The 25,158-nt window shown below is 30.0% G+C and overlaps 1 protein-coding gene across 3 annotated transcripts in view; it reads left to right on the top strand.

Moving 5' to 3' along the window:
- LOC126734182 (uncharacterized) overlaps positions 1-24,725 on the top strand; it is a 55,273-nt gene extending 30,548 nt beyond the window's left edge. The window contains exons 1-9 of one of the 3 annotated variants that reach the window (XM_050437722.1): positions 7,778-7,796; positions 12,032-12,098; positions 19,673-19,883; positions 19,938-20,168; positions 20,222-20,436; positions 20,496-20,673; positions 20,736-20,925; positions 24,008-24,172; positions 24,234-24,725. In XM_050437722.1, the coding sequence (XP_050293679.1) occupies positions 12,054-12,098; positions 19,673-19,883; positions 19,938-20,168; positions 20,222-20,436; positions 20,496-20,673; positions 20,736-20,925; positions 24,008-24,172; positions 24,234-24,723 (1,725 nt within the window). In that variant the 5' untranslated portion in view covers positions 7,778-7,796; positions 12,032-12,053 and the 3' untranslated portion in view covers positions 24,724-24,725. Of the gene's footprint in view, positions 1-7,777; positions 7,797-7,849; positions 7,869-12,031; positions 12,099-19,672; positions 19,884-19,937; positions 20,169-20,221; positions 20,437-20,495; positions 20,674-20,735; positions 20,926-24,007; positions 24,173-24,233 lie in introns of those variants that run through there. The other 2 variants (XM_050437723.1, XM_050437721.1) reach the window with 2 other exon arrangements.
- Positions 24,726-25,158: the final 433 nt, after the last annotated feature.

Below are 25,158 nucleotides of genomic sequence, written 5' to 3'. Positions count from 1 at the left end.
TTTTTGGGAATTAAAAATACACTCAACGTACAAACATTTTTAATTACAAGAACTATACACTCAGGAATTTTCTTTTATATGATTTTCTACTAGTTTTGAATGAACTGCTACTCTGAATACTCCAGCAAAAATCGGCCAACATATGTGCATCCCAGCGACCCTGAAATCGTTCCTCCATGGTTCGAAGATCTTGGTGGAATCGTTCACCCTGTTCTTCACTCATGTCACCGAGATTTTCAGGAAAATGGTGTAAATGGCTGTGTAGGAAGTGCACTTTGATGCTGATGTTACATCCAAGTCGCTGGAAGTGTGACAACATCTCTTCGACGTGCGCAATGTAATCATCACCCTTCCTATTACCTAAGAAATTTTGGATAACCCAAACAAAGGAATCCCATGCATTCTTCTCAATTTCTGACATTGAGCTGGTGAAATTAGGATCGTTTACCAACTTGCGAATTTGTGGACCATCAAATATACCTGCCTTCAGTTTTTCTGAACTTAGCCTTGGAAATTTCCTTGAAATATATTTGAAACATTCAACATCTTTATTTAATGCCTTAACATATTGCTTCATTAAACCTAGTTTAATGTGCAGGGGTGGCAATATGATACGATCTCTAGGCACTACTGGCACTAGAGGTTCATTTATAACATTAAGACTACCTAGAAGTAGTGCTTCCCTAGAGGGCCATTCTTTTTTTGACCAATGTTCTGATTTTGCTCTACTATCCCATAAACACATAAAACAAGGATATTTAGTGTGGCCTCCTTGTTGTCCTAAAAGGAAGTTCACCATCTTAAGATCAACGCAAATCACCCATTTATGATTGTTATATTTGATTTTGTTCATGACCAGTGCTATTGTGGGGTATTCTTCCTTAACTTTAGTTGAATGTGCTATTGGTATGGAGCCTAGTTTTTTCCGTTGTGCAATAGTACACACTTCAAACTCCGTTTTGACGAGTCAATAAATAAACGCCAATCGATTGGTTCATATTTCTGCAAGCCCATGGCAGTCATTAAACCAGAAATATTAGTACAAAATACAAAATTATCCTCCTCAGCGAAAAGGGGAAGTAAGCCTTTTTCTCGAGTGCGGTAATAAGAAACTTTAGTTTCTTTAGTTAAAAGATTTCTCTCTTTTAATCTGGAGGCCAATAATTCCGACGAAGTTTTGGATAGTCCAAGGTCTCTAATTAAATCATCAAGTGCACTTTGATCGAATGGTAATGGTAAAGATGTACCTTTTGAGCTCCTTACAGGCCTCTCAGCTGATGTTGATGTGGGGTAAATCCATTTGGAGCGGTTCGTCTTGTTGATTCATTTTATATTAACAACGCAAAAATAGCAGTCATCGTGATGATTTAAAGGTTCACGCCAAATTATTGGGGATTGGAATTTAAAAGAGAGTCTCTTCTTAGTGGCCCATAAACGTAATTCTTCAACACAAATTTAGCACACAATATTGGGCACCCAGCACTTGTTATTTGTTTCCAAAGGAAAACCAAAACACTCTAAATACGCTCGTTTCACAAAGTCTGACATATTCAATCGAAATTTTTGAAAAACATATTCACTACAAATATAACAAAAACAATTCGGATCGTTAATGACATGACTTAGCGACCCTTCTTAGCGAAGTCATGATGAAAATTACAATAATTTATCTAAAACGCGACTATAATAGATAAAAAACCAAAAATAAAGATAAATGAGAAGAACGTAGCTATATCTAAACAACTCGAGCTGTTAGAGTAAAACTGACGACAGATTCGAAATCAGATGCCTCGAATTAGTAAACAACAATAAAAATATTTCAGTCAACATAAAATAACCTTCGATTTGTTGTGCAGTGTTATAGATTTTATATAGGTTTATTTCTATGATCTCCTATTCTAGTTTTATGAATATTACGATTCTTCCCTGATATGATGTTTTGACAGTATTGAAATTTACTTGGGAATAAATTGGCTTGAATGGACTTTTTCCCATGGTGCGGTAGAAACGGCACACATTTTTTACCATCGTAACAGGTCTCAAAAACACTCAACTGAAACCTTTTTCCTTTTTCAACCAAAAACTAAAAAAAACAGAGAACTTTATAAATGCCGAATGTAAACACAAAGCCTTTTGACAAGATGACATTTTGCACTGTTTTAATTTCTTAATAGAAACGGTTTTAGGAATAAAAATGTCATTTTTGCTTTGAAGGTGTTATTTTTAAGCTTAAAATAAAATATAACTATTTCTCCTTTTATCTTCAATGCAGAATTTAACACTAATAAATTAAATTAACATTATTATATGTGTTAATATACAGCTGAAAATTTCTTACTTTTAAAATGCGTGTAAACTTGACAAACGAGAATTGGTGAATATTTTTGTAAACAAAACACTTCCCTTGTCCCTTAACACATGTTGAACTCAAACACAGTTGTTTAATAATTCTAGTCTTTCAATGTTCTAAGATTTAAACTTTGTGAGCTGTGATAATAGGCATACATTATCGGAAAGATGTTTCTAGCAAAAGGCTGCCCACAGAAGAAAGTTCTGTCTTATGTATCTTATCTTCATTGTCAACAAAATGGTCATAGATAAACTCCTAGAAGAGCTCTTTAGTAAATGAATCTAAATTAAGCATGATGTTGATTATTTAATAGTAAGTCAATATTTGAGTAAAAATAATACGAAATGCAAAAGATGAGGGAAAAATCAAGTGGTCAAATAAAAATTAAACTATAGATCAACAACTGGTTGCTAAGACCAGATCATTCCAGAGCAAGGGCTAAGCTATTCCATATATAATATATACCCCAATGACAAGTATTCTGGATATCTTACCCATACCAAAAAACTTGGTGTTTAGAAGCACTTCAAGTCATGCCAGATAAAACATTAGTATCGCAAACCCACTTTTTGAAAAGTAAAAATGTAATATCTTTTCAAAAATAAATAAAAACAAATAATGTCTATATAACACTAATCAACTAGAAAAACTATTATCCAGCATGAAAAGTTGCATGCGTATTAAAAAATAAAAGCAAAGCAGGTGGTGAAACCAATTATTTTATTGCACAATAATTTTTCTTTTCTAATAGTCACCACATCCATAGATAGCTAAGACTTAATAAATGCTCATGTTAACAAATTTACTTAGATTTAATCTATATAGAGATTTATGTTTAAGATCTAGTCATAGTTACTAAAGAGCAAACCATACATTTTAGTAGCATTTCTTCAGAGATGCCAAGACGATTAAAAATCATAGAAGACTGGTGCCATCGTGAGCTTTAATGGACGACGGAATGGTCTTTTCCTCATAAATCATTTTTTATTTCTGATTGTGCACACGTACATGCCAAGCCCCTAATAGTCCTTTTTAATTTGTCTTTAAAATCAGAAACATTTCCAGATTTATGGAAAGCTTCAAAAATTATTACTGTACATAAAAAGAATGATAAAAATAAAATTGAAAACTATTGGCCTATAACTATTAACAATAGTTTTTCAAAGTGTTTTGAACGAACTCTGCATTCTATACTTTATCCACGCATGAAAAATATAATTGATATTCGCCAACCTAGATTCATGAAGGGTAGATCAACTATCACGAATTTAGTTACTATAACCGAATTTATTGCCGACTCAATTAACTCAAATTCTCAAGTAGACGTGATATACACCGATTTTTCTAAGGCTTTTGACCGACTTGACCATAGCGTTCTCATAAATAATCTTGATCAATATTATGGCTTTTCCACACGGTTAAATAATTTTTTTATTTCCTATTTAACAAAACGCATACAGCATGTTGAGTGCTATGGTCATACCTCGGTTAAAATAATTCCCACATCTGGTGTACCTCAGGGCTCAATTTTGAGGCCACTATTTTTTGATTCATTTATTAATAATATGTCCAAGCATCTTAAAGTGGAAAGTCTATTGTTTGCTGATGATAATAAGATATACTTTAAAATCAACCATATATCTGATTGCCTTATACTTCAAAATGATTTTAGCCTCATAAACACCTGGTGTAAAAACAACAATCTTCCTCTTAATGTTGCCAAGTGCACTGTGATCTTATATACTTTGAAGAAAAATCCCATACACTACGAATACTCTATAGACAATGTATCTATTCCTAGATCAGAGGTGTTGAAGGACTTGGGGATTACATTCGATACCAGTCTATCTTTTGTTCCACATATTGCAGATATAGTGAGCCGAAGCTATAAAATCTTGGGATTTTCGAAATACACAGCATTTTAACAATATATTTATGTGAAAATCATTATATTTTTCGCTCGTTAGAACCATTCTTGAATATGCTTCGCAAGTTTGGTCTCTTTGGTCTTATCAATGTCATATTCAAGATATCGAAAATGTCCAACGAAAATTTTTGAAATATCTCTGGTTTAAATGTGACAAAGTGTTTCCAGAGATCGGTTTTCCACATCAAACTTTACTTGACCGATTTTCCATACGACCGCTTAATGTTCGACGTAAATCAGCTGATCTGCAGTTTTTATATAAATTGGTAAACCACTTGATCGACTCACCAGACTTGTTGGGAATGTTAAACTTTCACCTTCCAATGGTCTTAACAAGATATCCTCCTACCTTTTACTCAACAAGAGCCAGAACTAATATTTCTAAATTTTCTCTTTTGCGCAGAGCTGGGAATATATAATAATATATATAATGCTGTGCAGAGCCAGTGTGTCATATTTAGCTGCAGCATAAGACATATTAAAAATGTCAACTTTGTAGTTTAAGTTCTTTAATTTTTATATTTACTCATTGTACGTTAGTTTTGTATTTGGATAGTTAATTTTAAGTTATAATTATGACATTTTTCCCACTAAATAATTGGATTTTGTTATCTGTTTATGTGGTGTAAATAAATAAAATAAATAAATTAATTAATAAATAAATTGGTAAATGTACTAGACATCTTTAACTCTAAATTAAGCAACTATTACCGTTATAATAGGAGCAGTAAGAAACAATTGAGTTTTTGCTGTTGACCACTAACTGATATTGCCAAACCTAAATTACGGACTAACAATTTGGTTACCCAAACATATTACTTCAGAGCAAAAACCAAGCTGCTATCTAAACCTCAGAGACTTTCCTTTCTAAACATTATTCTGAACTTCCCGTCTTTTAACATCATCATCGCATGGTATGATAGAATAAAAAATGAATGAAGAAGCCTTCCATCTAATAATAAATGACACTGACATGCCTGAGGTGCATCCATAATATTCCACCTCCAAAATGATGTTATTCTAATCGCAAGCCTATTCTATTCAACTGGGAAAACTGGCATCCAGGATGAAAAGTTAACATACGAACCGAATATTGATAAAAGATGGACTACCTAAATAAATGGCTATATGCCCAGGAATAATAAGATTGGTTTTATTCAGTAAATAGAGCTGAATAGAATCTTCTATTAGATATTTTCAGAGAATCAAGTCTTAATATCATGTTAACAACATTTATTAAAAGAAGGGCAATTATCCGCAATATCTTCTTACTTTACCTTACCTATAAACAGTGGACAAAAGATACATCTTAATGACTGAAATCAAATGTCCAAGCAACGCACACTGTAGGTGAAATTCTAGAACATAAGAAAAAACAAAACAGAACACTTATATATAATTTAAGAGACGGACTAATTTTTTTCATTACATCATTTTCGAGTGCTTCGCACCTACTGACTCGATAACTCACATCTGGTATAGGAAAATGACACATAAGCCAAAAACTAATAAGAAGCCATAAAGAATTCGTCCATTTCACTCAAAGAGACCCCAATATGATTTTAAATAGGGAAAAAACACAAAGTACGTAATCTTTAAAATAATAAGAAGGCTATCTCAAGTAGCGAAAAAATACAAGTCTTCCTAAATGCAAATAAATACATTGGATACAATAAGATGTATCCGTAAAGTATGAGGAACACGCAAGACCGTGTTTTAAAAAATCTAGTAATTAAACATGGAGATACTGGTTTTTGATAAAACATTCAAAACGTACATGTACTACTTATAATGTACGTACATGTATGTACGTGCATGTACATGTAAAATGTACGTGTACTACTTATAATGAACATCTACCAATATATTAATGGTCGAAAGCCCTAATTTTGACTTCACTCTATACTCTAAATGAACATTTGTTCAATAAAGAATTGTCTCTATTTATAAAACTCATTTTTAATTGTGTGTCTCTGACTTATTTTGGAAAACTATTACTACTACTCCTTCTTATAAAATTATAATAACCAAATAAATCATATCTTAAAGAGTATACTCTTCTGATATCCGATTTGTTTAGTATTGTTTTGTCCCACAAAGCTTAATAACGCTTAGGTCTAAGTAACGATTACGGTGAAGCTGAATAAAATACAAAAATCACAGCCAAAATTTAGATTTTTTTATTTATTTTTATAACATTTTCAGTTTATTATTATTTATTTGTTTGAGAAATCATTATAAAAACGAAAGTTTTTATTTTGTGAGAGTCTTCAAGCAGGTTAATTTGCTTACAATTGTTGCTCCAACAAGAATTGATTGATAAAAACCGCTTCATTCATAAAACCATAAAAGTAATAATCATCACGTAAAAACGAAAAACTAATTTGTTCTCCGTGTAAACGACAAAAGGATTACGATACAAAGAAACAAAACTTTACGCGTGATAAACATATTTACGACCACGGTCCATTAGTCAAATATATTGTCCTCAAAATCCGAATAAAAAGAGAAAAAAAAACGCCTTAAAAGAAAATTACGCAAGTGTCATCGTGTCCCACTGACACATTTTCGCAGGTTGGGTTTGGTCGCATCTCGGGCCATCTTTATTCATATATTAATTAATCATAAATACGTGAGAAGTTTTCGCGAGGTTCACTTTTATGGTCACGCTAAATTGTCGATTGTTTGTTCGGTCAATATTAATTTTTACGAGGGTTAAGACTGCGGGTTCTGGGCTTTAAGACCACCCATGTTGACCGATATTATATTGCTTGTTCATTAGTTAAATCACTTTTAGTGCGGAAGGGCTGTTCGAACATCATTAGTAGCAAGCTCTAAGTAACTTAGTACAGACAGGTCCTTGTCATGGCTGTATAAAAGATGAAAAATATAATCGCACAACACGTGTTCAGCAAAAGAAAAAACTTAGATGTTTCTTGTCACAGTATTTCTATTAGAATCATCATCCACTAAGAAGAATAAACTTTTCACTCAAATAAAACAATATTTTTGAACTAATAATTAAATAGAGAAAGCCAAATTAAAGTAAAAAAAAATAAACAGCAGAACTGTACAAAAAAATAAACACTTAAAAATCTGTCTGTACTAGAAAATAAAATTTATATATAAAAAATAGGTAATTTATGCAAAAAAAGCAAATTACATACTACAACGTTAAATTAGTAATTTCTTAGTTTTTTTTACTATTTCTCGATATATTCTCACATCAAATATTTAAATAACTCACAAAAAGGCTAACAAACAATACGTGTAAAATGTTCCCATATCAACTTGCCTGTAAGCATTATAAAGCGATAATGATATGTAATTCGTCTAGATTTCTAAAACAATCGTTTGCGGATCTATAAAAGTGTGTAACAGAGACATGGTCATACTTAACACGGGCGTTTCTCTGAATCGATTGATAGAAAAACAGGATTTTTACAGTCGATGTTGTAGTTCAACATACTTTAAAGTACTACATAGAGTGACATTGATAAGACCTGATCTTAACTCGAGGTACCGTTAGATTTATAAAAAAGCGACCGTACGGTGCGTATACCTTGGAGACAAATTAGGAGAATTATAATTGTATGTTTATCAGTTAAACTTTTATTATATAATATTATCTTCTTTATACTATAATACCATGAATATAAGGAAGACTACAGACTATAGATTTACTGTATGTAATCTTTGATAACATAATTCATTGACTTGTCATATTTTAGTAGATTTACGGAAACGGATCGTAAGTGCTTATATAGAAATTTTTTCTTGTATAGCCATATCTGAACCAGGTAAAGTTTGTTGATTGGCTTCAACCTTTGTTAACTTAGAAAATTTTCGAATTTTTTAGTTTTATATTTATTAAGGATAACCAATTCACATTTGCTGACACCTCCAATTTATTATAGGCTTTTCTTAGTTAATAATAGTTCTCTCTTTTCCATAAAATTTTACTCTACATATTCCGAATTTCAAAATATTCTAGAAAATTCTATAACAGCTAGAATTTCAGCGAAAATTAAGGTTGCTTTTCAATAATGTCACTAAATTATCGGTGCACGAAAACTATAGCTTTTAACAGTATTTTTGCTCAACAATACTATATTTGAAAAGAAATAGTCCATACTTCCAGTGGAGTCGTAGATTAAGGTAAAATGAAAATCCTGCAGTCTCCCTCCACTTATTTATTAAACATTCAGTTTATTAAAATTCTCGACATGTTTCGGATACAGTGGTCTTTCATCATTCATTAAAACGAAATAGTTCCGAACAAAAAGACAAACAGACACAGAAAAAGAAACTCAAAAAATTAATATAAGGTACACTTACAAATACCAATTTTAAACCTATGAAAATCTTCGAGGTGTTTAAATACTTTACGAAAAAAAGCTTTCGAAATAAAAAGTTATATGTGAAGACCATTTTAAATTTTGGTGCCAAAGAAATTAATTATTTAAAGTCCCTTTGAAATTCAATTACGACTATTATGACTTAAGTTAACTTCAAAAAGTTATTAAATTTTTAAAAGTTACCATAGAGATTTACTCTATCTAGGATAGGTTCACAATATCTATACAGAGTGTCTCTAAAAGGTCTGTATAAAATCCTAGGACATATTCCTGAAGTCAAAATGAGCTGATTTAAAGCAACTTACCTCAGGCCAAAGTTGCTTCGTTTCTTATTTATAGGGTGTTAGATTTAAAAAACAAAAATCGATTTTATTTAATTTTTTTAACATTCTAAGACATACCACTTAAGGAAACAATTTCCATAACGTTTTTGAGTAAAAAAGGTATTTTTGTTAGAACTCGCCAATATTAACCGTTGCCAAGATATTGTGTGTTTAAGTCTTTAATGCCGCACCGGGTTTGAAAAAAAAATTTTTTCAAGTTATTAGCTTAAGTATAGAAATTCAGTCAGTAATTAGTGCCAAATAATTTTTTTCAAGTCTTGTATGTATGTGTAGAAAAGTAATAATAAACAAATATTTTTATTCTAAGCAATTTTTGTTATCATAGGTATGTTTGGAAGAAAAAACGTTGTTTAATTTGGTACGATAAGGGTTTTAGTGATAATTTGATAGTGAAAATAAAAAAAAATAAATATTTTGTTTTAAGCTTGTCAGTAAAGATTATATTTCTATTTGTTAAAATGGCTAAAAGATATAGTTTTGTAGAAATTACGGATATGTTATTAGTTTTTGGGTATTGTGAAGAAAATGGCCGGAAAAGTGTTAGGGTATATGGGCAAAGATTTTGAAATCGGCGTATCCCAAATCATCAAATATTTGCTGTTATTGAGAGACACTTTCGCGAAACCGGTAGTGTTACTCCTGTAACTGTTAATTATGGATGGCACCATATGATAAAGACTCCTCAGATGGGGGAACAAATTTTAGAAAGAATCCATGATCCTACATTAAGCAACAGACGTTTAGGTTTAAAAGTAGGACTATTTAAGATTGTGGTTTAAAGAACGTTGAAAGAACAGAAAATTTATCGAATATTTATCATCAAAGACTGAAACAATAAATATCTTAGTAACGGTTAATTTTAGTGAGTTTTAACAAAAGTGCCTTTTTTACTCAAAACATTAGGGAAATTATTTCCTTTATAAAAAAAAAAAATCATACTTGTAAAAAAGTTATGGCCATTTTACAACATCAACAGAGTAGTATGGAGCAGCCTCTATCGACCCTAGTAAAAAAATACTAATTTTTGAGTTTCTCATACCAAAAAACCCCAACCAAATACCAAACAAAACCCAAAGGTACAAATTTTCAAAGTGGAATGTCGCAAAATGTAAAAAAAATTAAATAAAATTGTTTTTTATTTTTTAAATTCAAATTCTTATAACTAAGAAACGAAGCAACTTTGGACTAAGGTAAGTTAATTTAAATCGGCTTATGGAATATGTCCTAGGATTTTTGTACAGAGACACCCTATATATTTATTAATTAAATAAAGAATTGTTTTGGAATGAATTGATGACATTACCCAGTTAAACAGATTGATTACCAGTTGTCAGCTAATGCTGATGACTTTTAGAATGAATATCTGGATAAAATCTAAAAATCTAATCCTAATTAGGTTTTATAGAAATAGAAATAAAATTTATATTAATTGAACCTTTCAAGTAATTCTTAGTCCGAAGCAGTCCTATATCATAAAATAAAATAAGAATCTGAGTGTATTTATAGTATTTTTATGCAAACTTCTTTGCTGTATTTATGTTCTTTAAAATTACAGCTATGGAAAGAAACTTCAAATTACTAATACAGTAACATAATAGTTACTCTCAATCTTTGGAAGACGAAAAAAAATACGTCAGAAATAATTAAAAAAACTATTGTATTGCTTGAAAGATGAATGAGCTGAATAGTTACGTCAAATTCTTAGAATAAAATGAATAATTTCCTCTTATCCTTGAATAACAAAAAAAATTATTGATTATATAAGAAATGATGTTTAGTCTGTGGAAAAATATAAAGTGACATTGAATTTCTGGAATAAAATTTAAAAAAATATATAAAAATTGAATATAAATGATATCAAATTTCTAAAATATTACTTCAAAAATTAATTTTTTATTACCAGAAAATCATTAAATTTATAAATGTAAATATATACAAACTATTTCTTGTCATCTTCAAAAATGATTTAAAAGTATTAATTTTATATTCCTTTCTTTATTTTTCTAATAAAGTAGTTTTTCAGGATATCTTAGAAAGAATTAAGAATTAATTTGATTGTTACCAATAAACTTTATTTACCACTCCACACGTATTTTTGTAAGTTCTTTATTCAGGAGATAATCATCAAAAAATTTTTGATTGATTAAAAGCTAAAATCTGTTTTCTGATTTAAAGAAAATAATAAAAAAAATATACCACTATTTAGAATCTTAAATAGCGCTATAATTTTTTTCTAATAAAGATAATGAGCCAAGGTAAGTACTATATTTGATGGCCTGAAATTGGTTTCAGGATAAAATTCTGCAAATAGTCTTAAATTTCGAGTAATTTATTTGTTTTGTTATGAAATCCCACCTTCAAGAAAGTTCAAGAGAACATGTAGACATTTTTTAAAAATCTTTTGCGTTATAAACAGCTAAAATTATAAAAATCAAATCATGCTGTATATCTCCAATAAATAAATCAACCCTTCAATAAAATATGTTAATTTATCTATGATTAAAATGTTCAAATTTATAAATTCAAAACTAACATGGATATGATTAAAATTGATTTAAAATTTTATTCTTATAGGCTTCACCTCAATAAAACTAAAAGAGCTTAAATCCTTGAAATACCTATTACACTTTTTTCATATTTGATGAAATTATTTGCCCTAATGGTTTCAATTAATTAGGGTTCGATTATTAAATCTGAATACAGCTTTAAATATAGATAAAGATCTTCAGATTTAAAAAGAAACTTAAATTATATTTCCTTTACAATTATCTTCTAATTGTAGTGATTCAATAAATTATTATTCACCACAGCCCATTACTGTAATTAACAAAACAACAATAGCCATAATTTAGCTTATACAAAACAAATAGTAAGTAATTTATAGGAAGCAAAAGCAAATTGACTAAAACAAATTATCTGAAAGAAGTAGGTTTTTAGGATTTTTTTAACAGATGTTTAACGTTACTGCTTCTGATTGCTATAGGCTATTATTGTTTTGTTTAAACTGACTTTTACCTATTTTAAATTTCTTATTATTACTTTTTTATTGCAGGAGCTGGTAAAATTAAAGGACGATGCGATTACACAAATTTTTGATAATCGGCCTATTATGTATAGCGGTAAGTAACTAAAACACTCTTTAATTAAATATCCTTTCTTAAGCGGCATTAACAGGTTAAAAGTGATTGATTTATAATACTGTTTTGATCAGCCACCAGGTATTCAATTAAGCATATTAAAGTGCGCAAAATGGCTGTTTAATGACAAAATGGCTTAACACAAGCCGGGAGATAGGAGGCAATTTAAAATCCATAAATTACTGAAACCAAAAAAGATTTACTGTCGTTGTAGGCCTGGTAAAGATGTCACTTCTAATCAGAAGATTAAGATTAATCTGCAACAAGTCTATGAGGCAAGGAATTTAATTAACTTAGCCGACCTTAATAAATTGGAAATAATTTCCGAAGGCGTTGTGTACCTTATACGAGTTGTATTTTTTACTTAATCTTTTAAAAGTGGAAGCAGTCTAAACATTGAGTTTATTAAAAAAAAATCATGGTATTTTATTACAAAAATATTGCTATCCGAAAGGACATTTACGAAATTTTTTTTTCAAAACACGAAAAAAGTAATAAATGTTATGTTTTTGTTTATTTCTGTAACTGTTGTTTAAATACTAAAGCAGCAATAATAGTTTTATTAGATTTATCTAGACTAAACTTTTTTTTTAAATTGTTGAACAATCTTAAATTATGCTTGGTTGTGTCTACCTTACTTACCCGATAGAGCTCCTTTGTGTTTTTTCTTTTAAGGTGCCAACCCAAACAGTACTCTTATTTCCGTATTTCTCCAATAAATAACTCAAAGTAGCTTACTACAACTTTTCTTGAAATTAAGGTCATTGGGTACCCTTATTATGTTTTTTACTTTTATTATTAAGATTTTAAAATACCTAGGTTTATACAGTTTTTATTTAAATTTGAAGATTAAATAATTTAAAAAAAATGTTTAATCTTATATGTAGTAAAAACTTTCTCTTATTATCAAAGGTTAAAATCTATCACATTCATTTTAAATGTTCTTAAACACTTAAAAACAGTTTACAAATAATAATAAAACTTGTTGTAAAGATTTTTTTTTATTTTAGTAAGTACTAAACCTACTTTTGATTCCTTTAGAACTGCCAACAATTATATATTTAGCCGTTAGGTCAATATGTAGTGTTACTTTTTACTATTAGTACTTTCTCCTATTATTTAAAGTAATTTTTTAAGTAATTTATGAGAAAATGCTAACACAAATCGCCAAAGCTCGTCAACACATTAATTTATTTATGTATTAATTATGCTTTGAATTCCAAGAACTTTATGTGGCAATCATTAAGCAACCATTAGTTTAATATAAAAAATTATAGCATTTAATTTAATATTAATTTATGATTTCAGAAATTTGTTTAATTTAGTTTTAGAATCAAATATAGGAATAACGGTCATGCATAACCCGACGAGATATAGCATGCAAAGTATTATAATTTACGTTCTTTAACTCATTTTCATGCAAAAAATTAATCGTTTATTTTTCACGTATTATATTAATTTAAATGAGAATCTCCTTATTAAGTAAAAAGAAATGAATTCATTATAAGAAGACTTGGCTTAAAAAGTTGCAGTTTTTACACAGTTTTCCTAGCTCAAAAAAGTCAGTAACTTGATTTCCTTGATAGTTATGCCATCAGTTCGGCTATCGCTAGTTATGCTTCTTAAATGTAGATAAATAACACTTGCATAAATAACAATGCAACCTATCAATGTGTTGGTTAAATCTTTGGAGTTAACCTAGATATTATCCAAGGTTTCTTCATTATCGGTTAGTGGCTTGTCGTAAGGATTCCCCTTATATGAGTTTGCTCTTTTAACTAAGCAGTATGGTTTTTACGATGCTTGAAACAAAATATTTTGCTTTTCGGGGAAAAGGGGTTTTAGTTCTAGGAACAAAATGCACCAGCTTTGATAGCTTTACATCCTCTACGCTAAAGCTAATAATAACTAAATGAACTAATAAACTGGGGGCCTGAACTTTCCTTGAGGAACTTTCCTTTGCATGAGGGCCCTTGATGATTCTCCACTTATGTCCATATTATAGACATCATTTCCCTAGAGGTGGCCATTTTTTATCTGTTAATTGGTTGTCGAGGTATACTTATTATACAGATTTTCAATTTTAGTGTAATGTTCCTATTTAAATAACTTTTTTATTTGACTCTGATAACGTAAGCTTACTTTTATTCCCATTTTTTTCTTTATCAGCCAGTGGTTTGCTGTAAAGATGCCACTGACCCAGATTTGCTTTTCAAACTGAAGAATGTACTATCATAGTGGGAATATAATACAACCATCTTTTAAATCATGGAAATAAGATTCCTTGTACAAATAAAACCATTTTGTAAGCCTTGGTAACTTTTCCATACCCTTAACATTAAGACTAATTAAAAACTTACTCTCCCAATGAAGTGAGAGTCTGAAATTTAGGTCCTGATTTGATTTAAGTTAGGCAATACATATCGTTAGTATGAAAGCATGCCTGCTGCTTTTTCGCATGTATTTCTTTAATAAAAATGGAAGAATAATCCCTGAAGGTAGCCAACGTAATATCCAAGAGTTCCATATTTCAGAAGCTTGGTTGCCAAAACAGTCTCATTATCCAGATTTTCCAATCTGAAGCAGCTATAAGATGTATCCATGTATTCCTTTTTTGACTTTAATAAGGATTTATCAGACATGACCTCTATACATAAATTAAAATTAATTTATGTTTTTTAGTAATTAAACAAATGGAAACGATAATTTTTAAAATTAAATTGCTACAAAATTCAATTTAAAACCATATCAATTACCTTTGAATAAAATATCAATTTCTCTTAGACCTGTTTACTGACGGCATGATTTACCAAAATAAAAAGTAAATGTATGTTTAGGTCACACGTCGCCCAAAGCTTTTGGTCATAAAACCGTTAAGTCCGGGCCTGCCTCAGGGATTCGAGAATAAATTTGCTATTTCGAGAATGCCTTTGGCAGAAATCACTATGTTGATTTTTGGGTAGATTAATGGCAGTTATGTATATTTTATTAGTCATGAGACACACCCAATATAATTTTTGAGAATTTGAGGTTTATTAGTGGATCTAGGAATAAATTTGTGAATGAAACCCATTTCATACCTGATTCTAAAAATAAAGTAATTTGGAGAAAGTTTTTGGATGCCTATTTGGTGAAGGTTTAAGAACGTTCATTACCAATGATTAAAAAAGTAATTTAAATAAGTCGATTTGGACCACCCTTCATGCTTTTTAATAATGCTATTAATAATATCCTACTAGTACCAATACATATCAACAAGTACTATAAATTATCTAAATTTATTAGTGCCGCTATTTAGGACGAGTCAATATATCTTATTCATTTAACAAATAGGTTCTGTCCAGCTTGAAATAAAATAAGTGCGAATACGATTTGCGTCCGAACACATCCGATACTTCCTTTACCGGTACCTTATTTGGTCCTGATCTGATATTATTGAAAATAATTTATCGCTGATGCGTTTTCATGGGATTATGTTTTAATATGGGTTTATTGTGTACATTAGGTTTGTTATTTGAGTTCTATGCTTTTTATTTTATATTATGTAATTGACTTCATAAGAGATCTAAATGATTCATATTCTTCTCGTTCCAAGTTGGAATTTAGGTGTGCAAGGTATCCTAAATTGAAGGTTAGCCATTCACCAAACCGTAAGAGATTTTCTTTATATTCCTTAAAAAATCATAAAAATTAGAAACAAAAAAAAAAGATTAAGAAAAATAAAAAAATAATTCGAAGATAACTAATGCAATACACAAAATTATAAAAAATTTACTAAAAATAATAATCATTTCGATTAGACGTAAGTTTAATAATATACACATTTCCTGAACAAATGAATAAATTATTTGACATCAGTGTTACAAAAAACCGCAATATCAATTATCATTAAAAAAATAGAATGATGCAAATAAATTACCATTTTATGTAACGAAAGATACATAAAATGGTAAACAGAATCACAATTCTACATAAACACAAAAATTAAAATAGTTTAATTTTATTATTATAAATAGAGATACTTAAACTAAAACGGAACGTGTAAACATAAGATACTTATTCTAAAATAAAAGTTGTTTAAATAAATGGAAGAATATAAATATATATATATATATATATGTATATATTTGACACTATACTTTTTTTTACTTGACACTATATATATATATATATATATATATATATATATATATATATAGTGTCAAGTTTTTGTCAAGTTTTAGTTATGCTAATTGAAAATATAAATTTTTTGAAACTATAAAAATAAACAAACTTTTTGATGCATTGTTAATTAGTAAGGTAATGTTACGTGAGAAACATTTGTTGAAGAAAGTGTGTGTTGGTGAAGAGTCGTCATTTTATTCTTGTGCCTTACATTAATATTGTGGATATCCGTTCCAAAATTTACTCTGTTCTACAAATAGGGAGAATAGGGAGGCGATTTTTGCTGTATTATTTTATAGAACAAGGTGATGGATGCCTTCGATCTCTCATATTTATCCATTTCGTCTCAATTAGCTTATAACTTATTAGTTAAAATATTCGTGTTTCGTGAATAAAACGAAGACAAGAGCTATGCTGTCAATCAACGTATCAAAAAAATGTGCGAGAGCACAAGTGAATCACAAAGGATCATTTTTAAATATTTAGAAAAAAAGGATATGTTTTGAAGAATTATGTTTAGTTTAATGAAACCTTTTGGAGACACTTATTAATATGTATGTAAAACGGATTTCAGATCTTGATCTAAAATTAATCAAAGTTTTTTTGATTAATGAAAAGTTTTTAAAATAAAAAGGTACTTTTTTTCTGAAATGCTATGATATACAGGGTGTTCATTTGAAAACTTCCCACCACGGATTTATCGAAAACCACTGTTTAAAAAAAAAAACGCCGAAACACGTCAAAAGGTTTGTCAAAAATTCACCCTCTGCTCCCCAGGGTCAAAAAATTTAAATGGCAAGGGGTATCGAGTAATAGCTTGTTTAAAAGATCTATCGAAGTCTTTTATTCTTAATCGAGTTCTACCCTCATCCCCCCTCCTCCACACCATCGTGCCCTTTGGTTCTTTAATAATCTAAAAAAGACGCAATTTACTTAGTTAACTTTACTTTTCTTTTATTTGCAATACTCTTCCTTATTTTCATATGATGGAAGATCACTTCTACCTTCAAATTTTACTCGAATGTAGCCATCTCTTTTGTCATGGCCACAAACTTTCCCTGATGCTTCAGTGATAAGTTTAACACATCTCTCCACAGCTTGAGTGTGACATGGAAATTTATTTAACATAATGACCGATTTTTGCTGTATTGCTTCCGTCAAATCCTCATTTCAAATGTCCATTAATAAAGGAGGTTCGGTCACAACGCATCTGTTCCAGTCTATAAGATCGGTGTAGTCTCTGGCATTCCAGTTGAGAGCAGGTATTTTAAAAACTCTTAGATTTTCTTGACCTTTAGCATTTCTTGACTTAACTGTGCATAAACCTTCATAATAAACCTTGATAAAACGACCAAGGTGTCAGAAGGTTCACTGGTTGATATATATAAACGTAATAGTATTTGATATATATAAACGTAATTAGCCATTGTTAACCATCGAGCATGACTTCATTTTCCTGGATTTTTTTTGCTTAGAATATCCGAACAAGTTCCAGTTTTAATGGCACAACATATCTGATATAAGTACCGCTGATCCAGTACTTAGATCTTCTTTATTTATTTCAGGTAAATCAGTTTCAATTGAATGAAATTTTTGAACAGGTCGTGACTCGCAAGTTGTCAAAGGTGATCCACTGGGTCCTGAAGGTGAATGTGGCACTGTAGTTTTTTCATCCAAAGCTTGCAACAAATGTCGAAGAGGTAACTCGTTGGCGTGAAGCAAACATATCAGCCATTGGACGGGTTTTCCAATCTGCTTTTCCATTAATCTAATTACACCATCTTTCCAGCCCGTGTTAACATTTGTATAATCACAACCGATTGCCCTAATGGAGTTTAAACTTATTGATTTGGCCTTTAAACAAGAAATCATACTTTTTACAATATTGGCAGATGTTCCAGATCCTTTAATTGTTAAATGGTCAAGATATTTGCTTTTTGGTTCTTATATAAGAGCTATGTGTTCTTCTTGTCTGATAACCAACCAAAATCCAAAATAATATACCAAATATAATATACAATAATATACCAAATCCAAAATAATTTTTTTATTTTAAGGTCATTGGGGCGCGGTCAAATTTTATTTTAAAATTTTGAAAAAAATACAACATTATTTTTAAACCATTCCACAACTTTTTTTCACTATGCCAAATAAAATTTCGAAAAAAAAATTTTTTTAGCCTTTTTCGGCTTGCTCCCTAATGAACACCCTGTATACATATACTTAGGAACCTCTTAGTGTCCCACTTAGATGGTTTGCTTCCAGATCGTCGATTTTAGTAGCAACGTCGGAACCTAATCCGAATCTTGAAATGTTATACAGTGAAACCTTACGAATGCAAATGTTTCTAAAAGGATACACTCATTACAAGAGCCATGGTTAAATATTTAATACTTACCAGTAGTTTCCACGATTTTTCGTCAAACATATTATATTATCAGTACTTACAGTGCAATAATTAAAAATATTAGAAAAAATTACATTATATTGTTATGTTAATTTAATTAAAGTTCGTCAATTTCAAGTTGAAAGCGGTGTTTTTAGACAATTCGCCCTCGCGCTCCGGTGATTAAGGCCCTGGGGGAACAAAAATAAATTTTTAAAAGTTTTTTGTTTCAAATAAGATTAACAACAAAAGAAAAATATCTTTTAAAATGAACTAAAAAATCTGAGTTAAATGAATTTTTTTAATTTGTTAAATGGTAAAAATTACATTAATTAATCAAAAACATATACTTCTATATAAAATAATATGTTTTTAATTTATTTCTTCTGATATAATTTATTGCATTTTTTGAACTATTGAATTTGATAAGAAGAATTACATTATTTTTATTTAATAAAAAAATAGTAAACACATAGTAAACAAAAGTAACTTCATCATTTTAAATTTCTTTTTATTTCGCAATCATTTTAATTGCTTTAATTTTTCTTTCGGCTTTATTACTAAACCCAAAAAAAAAAAATTGGTTAAATATTTAACAAAACTGCGATTTTCCTTAATTATCTTTTATACATTACAAGGCGTAACTGGTAATTCAAATTTATTTATAATTGTGAGAATTTGCCGTACAACTAGTAAATAAGTAATCAAATTAAAGAAATTTATGCAAATAATAATTACCGGTCGTTGGTAAAATGGCTGCCATGTATCCTGTCTTGTTATTATTTATTAACATAAAATTTATATCAATAATCAAGGTTTTTTGGTACATTTAGGTCTTTTATATAATTACATTAATTAATATAGTATTTATTATAAAGTTGTATTAGATGATAAGAACCTCTTTAAAAGTAATAAATATATTAATTTACTCATCAATATTAATGCATACACTTTACTACACAATTTATAAATTATGCTAACATTTAATTTAATTACATATTTAAAGCTATCCATTCATGCAGAAGAAGTAGAAGTAGTTGAAGCCATACCAAGCGACAACAACGATGACCACTCAAATAATATCGAAAAAGATAACAAAAACGACCAGATTAATCTTGAAACCTCCGAAGAAAAAGATCCACCTAAGAAAATGCCATTTGTTGGCCCTTCAAGAAATGGTAATCCAATGAATCTACCTCCACAATTACCATCCAGAAGTAATTATTTTTTTATTTAAATGGCTTATAAGTCTCACGTTTTATTATTATTAGGTAATGGAGGACAATATTACAATAACCATAAACCTTACAAAAACAAACCAAACTACGAAAATAAGAATTCTTATAATGGACCTCCTCCACCACCTCCAAAGCAAGCCATGGACAAATATGATCAGTATGGACCTCCAGCCGGAGATATTTGGCCAGCTCCTGCACCTGATATGCCGAAAATAATTTCTTTGGATGTCAAATGTGAGAAGAATTTAATGAAAGTCTATATAGGTAAGTACAAGATCTTAAGAATATATTTTTTTGATTTTCTGTTTTCAATTTAGGTTTTGACAAGCCATTCTATGGAATAGTATTTAGCAAAGGTCATTATAGTAACGTACATTGTGTTCACTTACCTGCTGGTCTTGGTAGAACATCCACTCATTTTGAAATTGGCATTCATGCTTGTGGAACATCAGGCAATACTGAAAATGGGTTGTATGGATATGGAGCTGAAAGTGGTAGTGGAACCTATTTTGAGAATATTATCGTTATACAAGTGAGTCATATCAATATAATGACTTAAGTTGGCTACATTAAAATACTGTTTAATTTTAGTATGATCCTCAAGTTCAAGAAGTCTGGGATCAAGCTCGTAAACTAAGGTGTACCTGGCACGACCAATATGAAAAATCAGTTACTTTCAGACCATTCCCTGTTGATATGCTAGATGTTATTAGGACCGATTTTGCTGGAGACAATGTTGGATGCTGGATGCAAATTCAAGTCGGAAAAGGTATAGTTCTTCAACTTTTATAAATCGCTTATAATAATTTACTGATTAATATATCTTCGCAGGTCCATGGGCATCAGAAGTCTCAGGTTTGGTTAAGATTGGTCAAACTATGACGATGGTGCTTGCTATTAAAGATGAAGATAACAAATTTGACATGTTGGTAAGGAACTGCATGGCTCATGATGGAAAAAGAGCGCCAATTCAGTTGGTGGATCAAAAAGGATGTGTTACCAGACCCAAACTCATGTCCAGGTAAAAGAATATTTCTCAACATTCAACTATTTGTAAAAAGCCAAAATGACAAAAGTTTAATCTAACTTAAATAAGACGTAAATTCTATCGATCTCTAAGAATTTAAATCTCATAACTTTAGATAAATAAAAATTCGTATATTTCATAAGCGTAGTATATTAGTATATTTCATAAAGTAGATGAGTATTACTACTGGCAAGATGTAAAGTAACACAATCCAAATATTTATCCTATAAAAATATGTTGGTGTAATATATTATAGTTCATTTCACACTACTATTTTCATTTTTTCTTAGTCCAGTTTCTTATGATACTGACATGAATGGACTTCTTTGGTATACTAACTCGAGATAGGTGGTCAATATTGTACTGGTTCTCTGAGTTCCTATAATTTCTTCCAATAACAGCAGTTCATAGTTAAAATCCATTTCTGGGATATAGGAATACCATAATATATTTGCTGGTTCTACATATTTGTTTGTTATAGACAACATCTATATCATCCTTTTACATGAGCCAAACAGTAATAAAGAGATCGATGTACACAACACCATTAGGTAATTTAGGTGCCAGTTGCTTCTGGATTATGAGGCTAGATATTGCTATTAGTGGAATTTTAAATTCAATGATATAAATGTATTAGAATTCCTTATCTATAAGAGAAATGCAGCTAATATCAAATAGTTTATAGGAACTTTAGAAACAGTAGCAGTTGCAATTGTTAACATGAGCAAGGCTAATTAAAATAAATTATAGACCTATAATAAAAATTTTACACATCTATGCTCCAACAATATGACGATGAAGAATCAGAGGAATTTTTCAAAATAGTGTTGAAAGCTATAAACAGTAACAAATGCACATACACGTTAGTCATCGGTGATTTTAATGCAACAGTAGGCAAGAAGTTAGAAGATAAAAGAGTCAAGACTACGTACTGAAAATTGAAAATTATCTAAGACGGCAAAGCTATAAGGACCATATCGATGAGTTGCGATCAAATACTGAATTCGTCAAAATTTAAATTACTTGTAGCTACGACACAAGTCCAAGAACCAATTGTTATTATTATTGTTTATTTACTGATAAATTAAATTAATCATTTTGTAATATTTTTTCATTATTCTAAATAAACTGATTTATGAGTCTTAATATTAATATTACTTCTATATTTCTCCTTCGTTGACTATGAAGAACTATGGGCTGGCGAAGAAGTCTTAAATATACTGGTGCTACAAAAATCTGCTGAATAATGTCTATTTAGGTGCGAGAGATTAGAGCTAAAAAAAGAACGGCATATCAACCAAAACAGGAATAAGACATAATACAATCTCATTCAAATTATTTACCATGCCCCTAGAAGACTTGTTCAAAACACGGAATTGGGAAAACAAAGAGATAAATATTAATTGCAGATCCCTGAATCATTTAAGGTACGCGTATGATGTACTCTTGATTGCATCTAACTGTGATGATCTACAGTGAATGATAAACGACCTCCATGCAAATATGGATCCAGGTATCCTTACTCGTTTAGCAGAAATAACACGAAAAATTTGAATATATTTAAAAAAATTAAAACATACCTCTACAACTTAAATATTTGAATGCTATATAAACTAATGGAGTGAACGATAGTGAAGAACTAGCATCACTGAAATGGAAATGGGTAGGCCGTAATGAAAGTATAAGAAGGATCTCTCATATTGTTCAATTTTATTATAATTTTAACTGTTCACTAGATGTCGTGCCATGTAATATTCAAGTATTGTTTGTTATTGTTTAGAATTTGTGTATGTGTTAAGTAACCCAGTAAGTATTTTACAATTTTATAATTTTATCTGTATTTTTTATGTCACCTGTCAAGAAAAAATGTTCGTATATGTTTTTGAACTGTTTGAAATATATTTTAGAGTCTAATGATGGCAAGAACACTTGCCGAAATGCATCACTCCTAAAATTAGAGGATTAGCATTTTATTTGGGGAGAAAAGACTTCCCCTACTAACTTTTCAATACGAAAGTATAAGAGACAATCGGTGAAATTTAGAAATTAGAAACTGATACACATACGAAAGAAAAAGATCCAGAGGCAGACCACACATGCGATGGAAAGGTGACAGTCAGACATGCCTGATGTGGCAAAGAAGAGCTCAAAATAGAAATGGGTGGAAACAATTAGGGGATGCCTTTATCTAGTTTTTATCCAAATTATATAGATTAGGCTAAATGAAAAAATGAAGAAAAATATATAAATCGTTGTCTTAGGCAAAGCTACTCATTAGTTGAAGAAATAACCTTATGAGCTCAGCTTCTTAGACTACTGAATTTAATGAACATTAAATCTTTGATAGGTGGTGAAAGGGTTACTTGAGTGAATTTATTGTTTTTTAGTAGGCTTTTGTGTTCCTGTGATTTTTAACTCTTTTGCAATCTGGATATAAAAGTAGAAAATTGTCTTTACTAGTTCCTCAAATCTGAATGGTTGCATTGACAATATCTTTATCAAATTAGTAACTGATGAAATTGCTTTACGATTTTATTGAACTTTCACATATTTTCACTGAAGGTTGAGCCCGCGTTTATAGATAAGAAGAGACATTCTTGCTAAAGGTAATACCAGTAAAGCAAATTTTTTGCATGGTTAGTTAATTTTTGCAGCTTTACAACTCTTATATTTAGCTTATTGAATTATACGTAACAGTTTTAAATAGTATACATAGAGGGTAAAGCTGGTATAATACATACTATATTTTTTTACATTGGTCAATTTATTAACAATCCTGGGACTTATATGCTGTTGTCTAACTTAAAGTCAAATAATATGTTGTAAAAAATTCTTTGTTTATATGGAATTAGTCAGAGGTTCTTTTACACGTCAAAAAGTCACTGTAAGATTGATAAAAATTAAGAGCTTGTGCTTTCAATCTTGAAAAAGTTGCCAAGAAAGTTGGAAAATTTCATTTCATTTTACTGTTTGCTGTTTATTTTTATTATAACATATGCATTTTTTTATTTTTTTTAATTTTTTCTTTCCTTTTATTACATTTTATCGGATATACTAATTCTATATATTATTCCAGATTTACAAAGATCAAAAACTTTGGAGCCAGCGCATCCATCTTGTCATATGCCCACTTCCAAGCCTTTAAGTTCCCTGACTCCATGGAAGTGCACTTCCAATGTACCATCCAGATCTGCAGAGGTCAGTGCCCTGATCAATGCTCTGATGGATTAAATCACATTGGGTAAGCCTATAAAATCCTAAAATTTTAAACTTGAATTTAATTCCTTACATTTATTTTGCAGTTACCAAAACAGTCTTCTTGAGCTCTCACACGGTCCAGAAAGTCAGTATGGTCCTCCACCATCTCTCCCAATTGAACACTATCTCCATTCGGGTCATCCCAGAGACGAACGAAGAATGAAAAGATCACTCCAAACAGAACCTGAAACGGAAGTTGGTGTCAATCGGGTCATTCGTGTGGTGAGCACTGGAGATCTTACATTTTCCCTGGACGAAAATAGTACGACTACTGCTCCCACCATGGTGTTTCCTGGATCTAATGACCAGCTAGTCGCGGCAAACGGATTAATTTGTATGACAACTCCTGGTTTTGCTGCTACTTTAATCGTGTTATTGGCAATAATGATAATTTCATGTCTTCTGTCGGCATTTTTGTGTGTTAAGCTAAAACCTTTTACGCATAAGAAGATTGTTGGTTGGGTTGGGTTTCCGACCACGCAAAAAGTTGCTGGTAAGACTGTGGCTACGTCAAAAAGTTGTTTTTATTCGTGATTAAGTGTTTTTAGTATTTTATATTAGTATTTTTAGGTAATGTTATTGAATAAATTAGTAATTTAAATAACTCAAATAATAAAAATTAAATAATACTAAATTATATTTACGTGAAAATAAGACATTTAGTTCTCTACTTCATAAAGAGTTACTTCTACATTTTTTCATAAAATAATATGCTACTACTAAATTTCTATGAACAGGATAATACTTATAAAAAAGGAAAAATATTTTTACCCAGGATGTGTCAAATCGACTTAAATATGAATGGTTGTCGTATCAAAAAAAATATTTTTTACAAATTATTTTTGTAATATTCTCATCAAAGAAAATCTTAAGGATTTAGGTTAGAAGATTCTGAATGTAACAACTCCTACACGATAGATCTCTCTCATTAAATAACGATTTTTCTAGTCACATTCTCTCGATTATCAT

The sequence above is a fragment of the Anthonomus grandis genome, chromosome 3 (genome assembly GCF_022605725.1).
Source record: "Anthonomus grandis grandis chromosome 3, icAntGran1.3, whole genome shotgun sequence".
NCBI classification, from domain to species: Eukaryota; Metazoa; Arthropoda; class Insecta; order Coleoptera; family Curculionidae; genus Anthonomus; species Anthonomus grandis.
The sequence above is the reverse complement of the archived record's forward strand: the minus strand, read 5'-3'. Positions and strand labels throughout refer to the sequence as shown.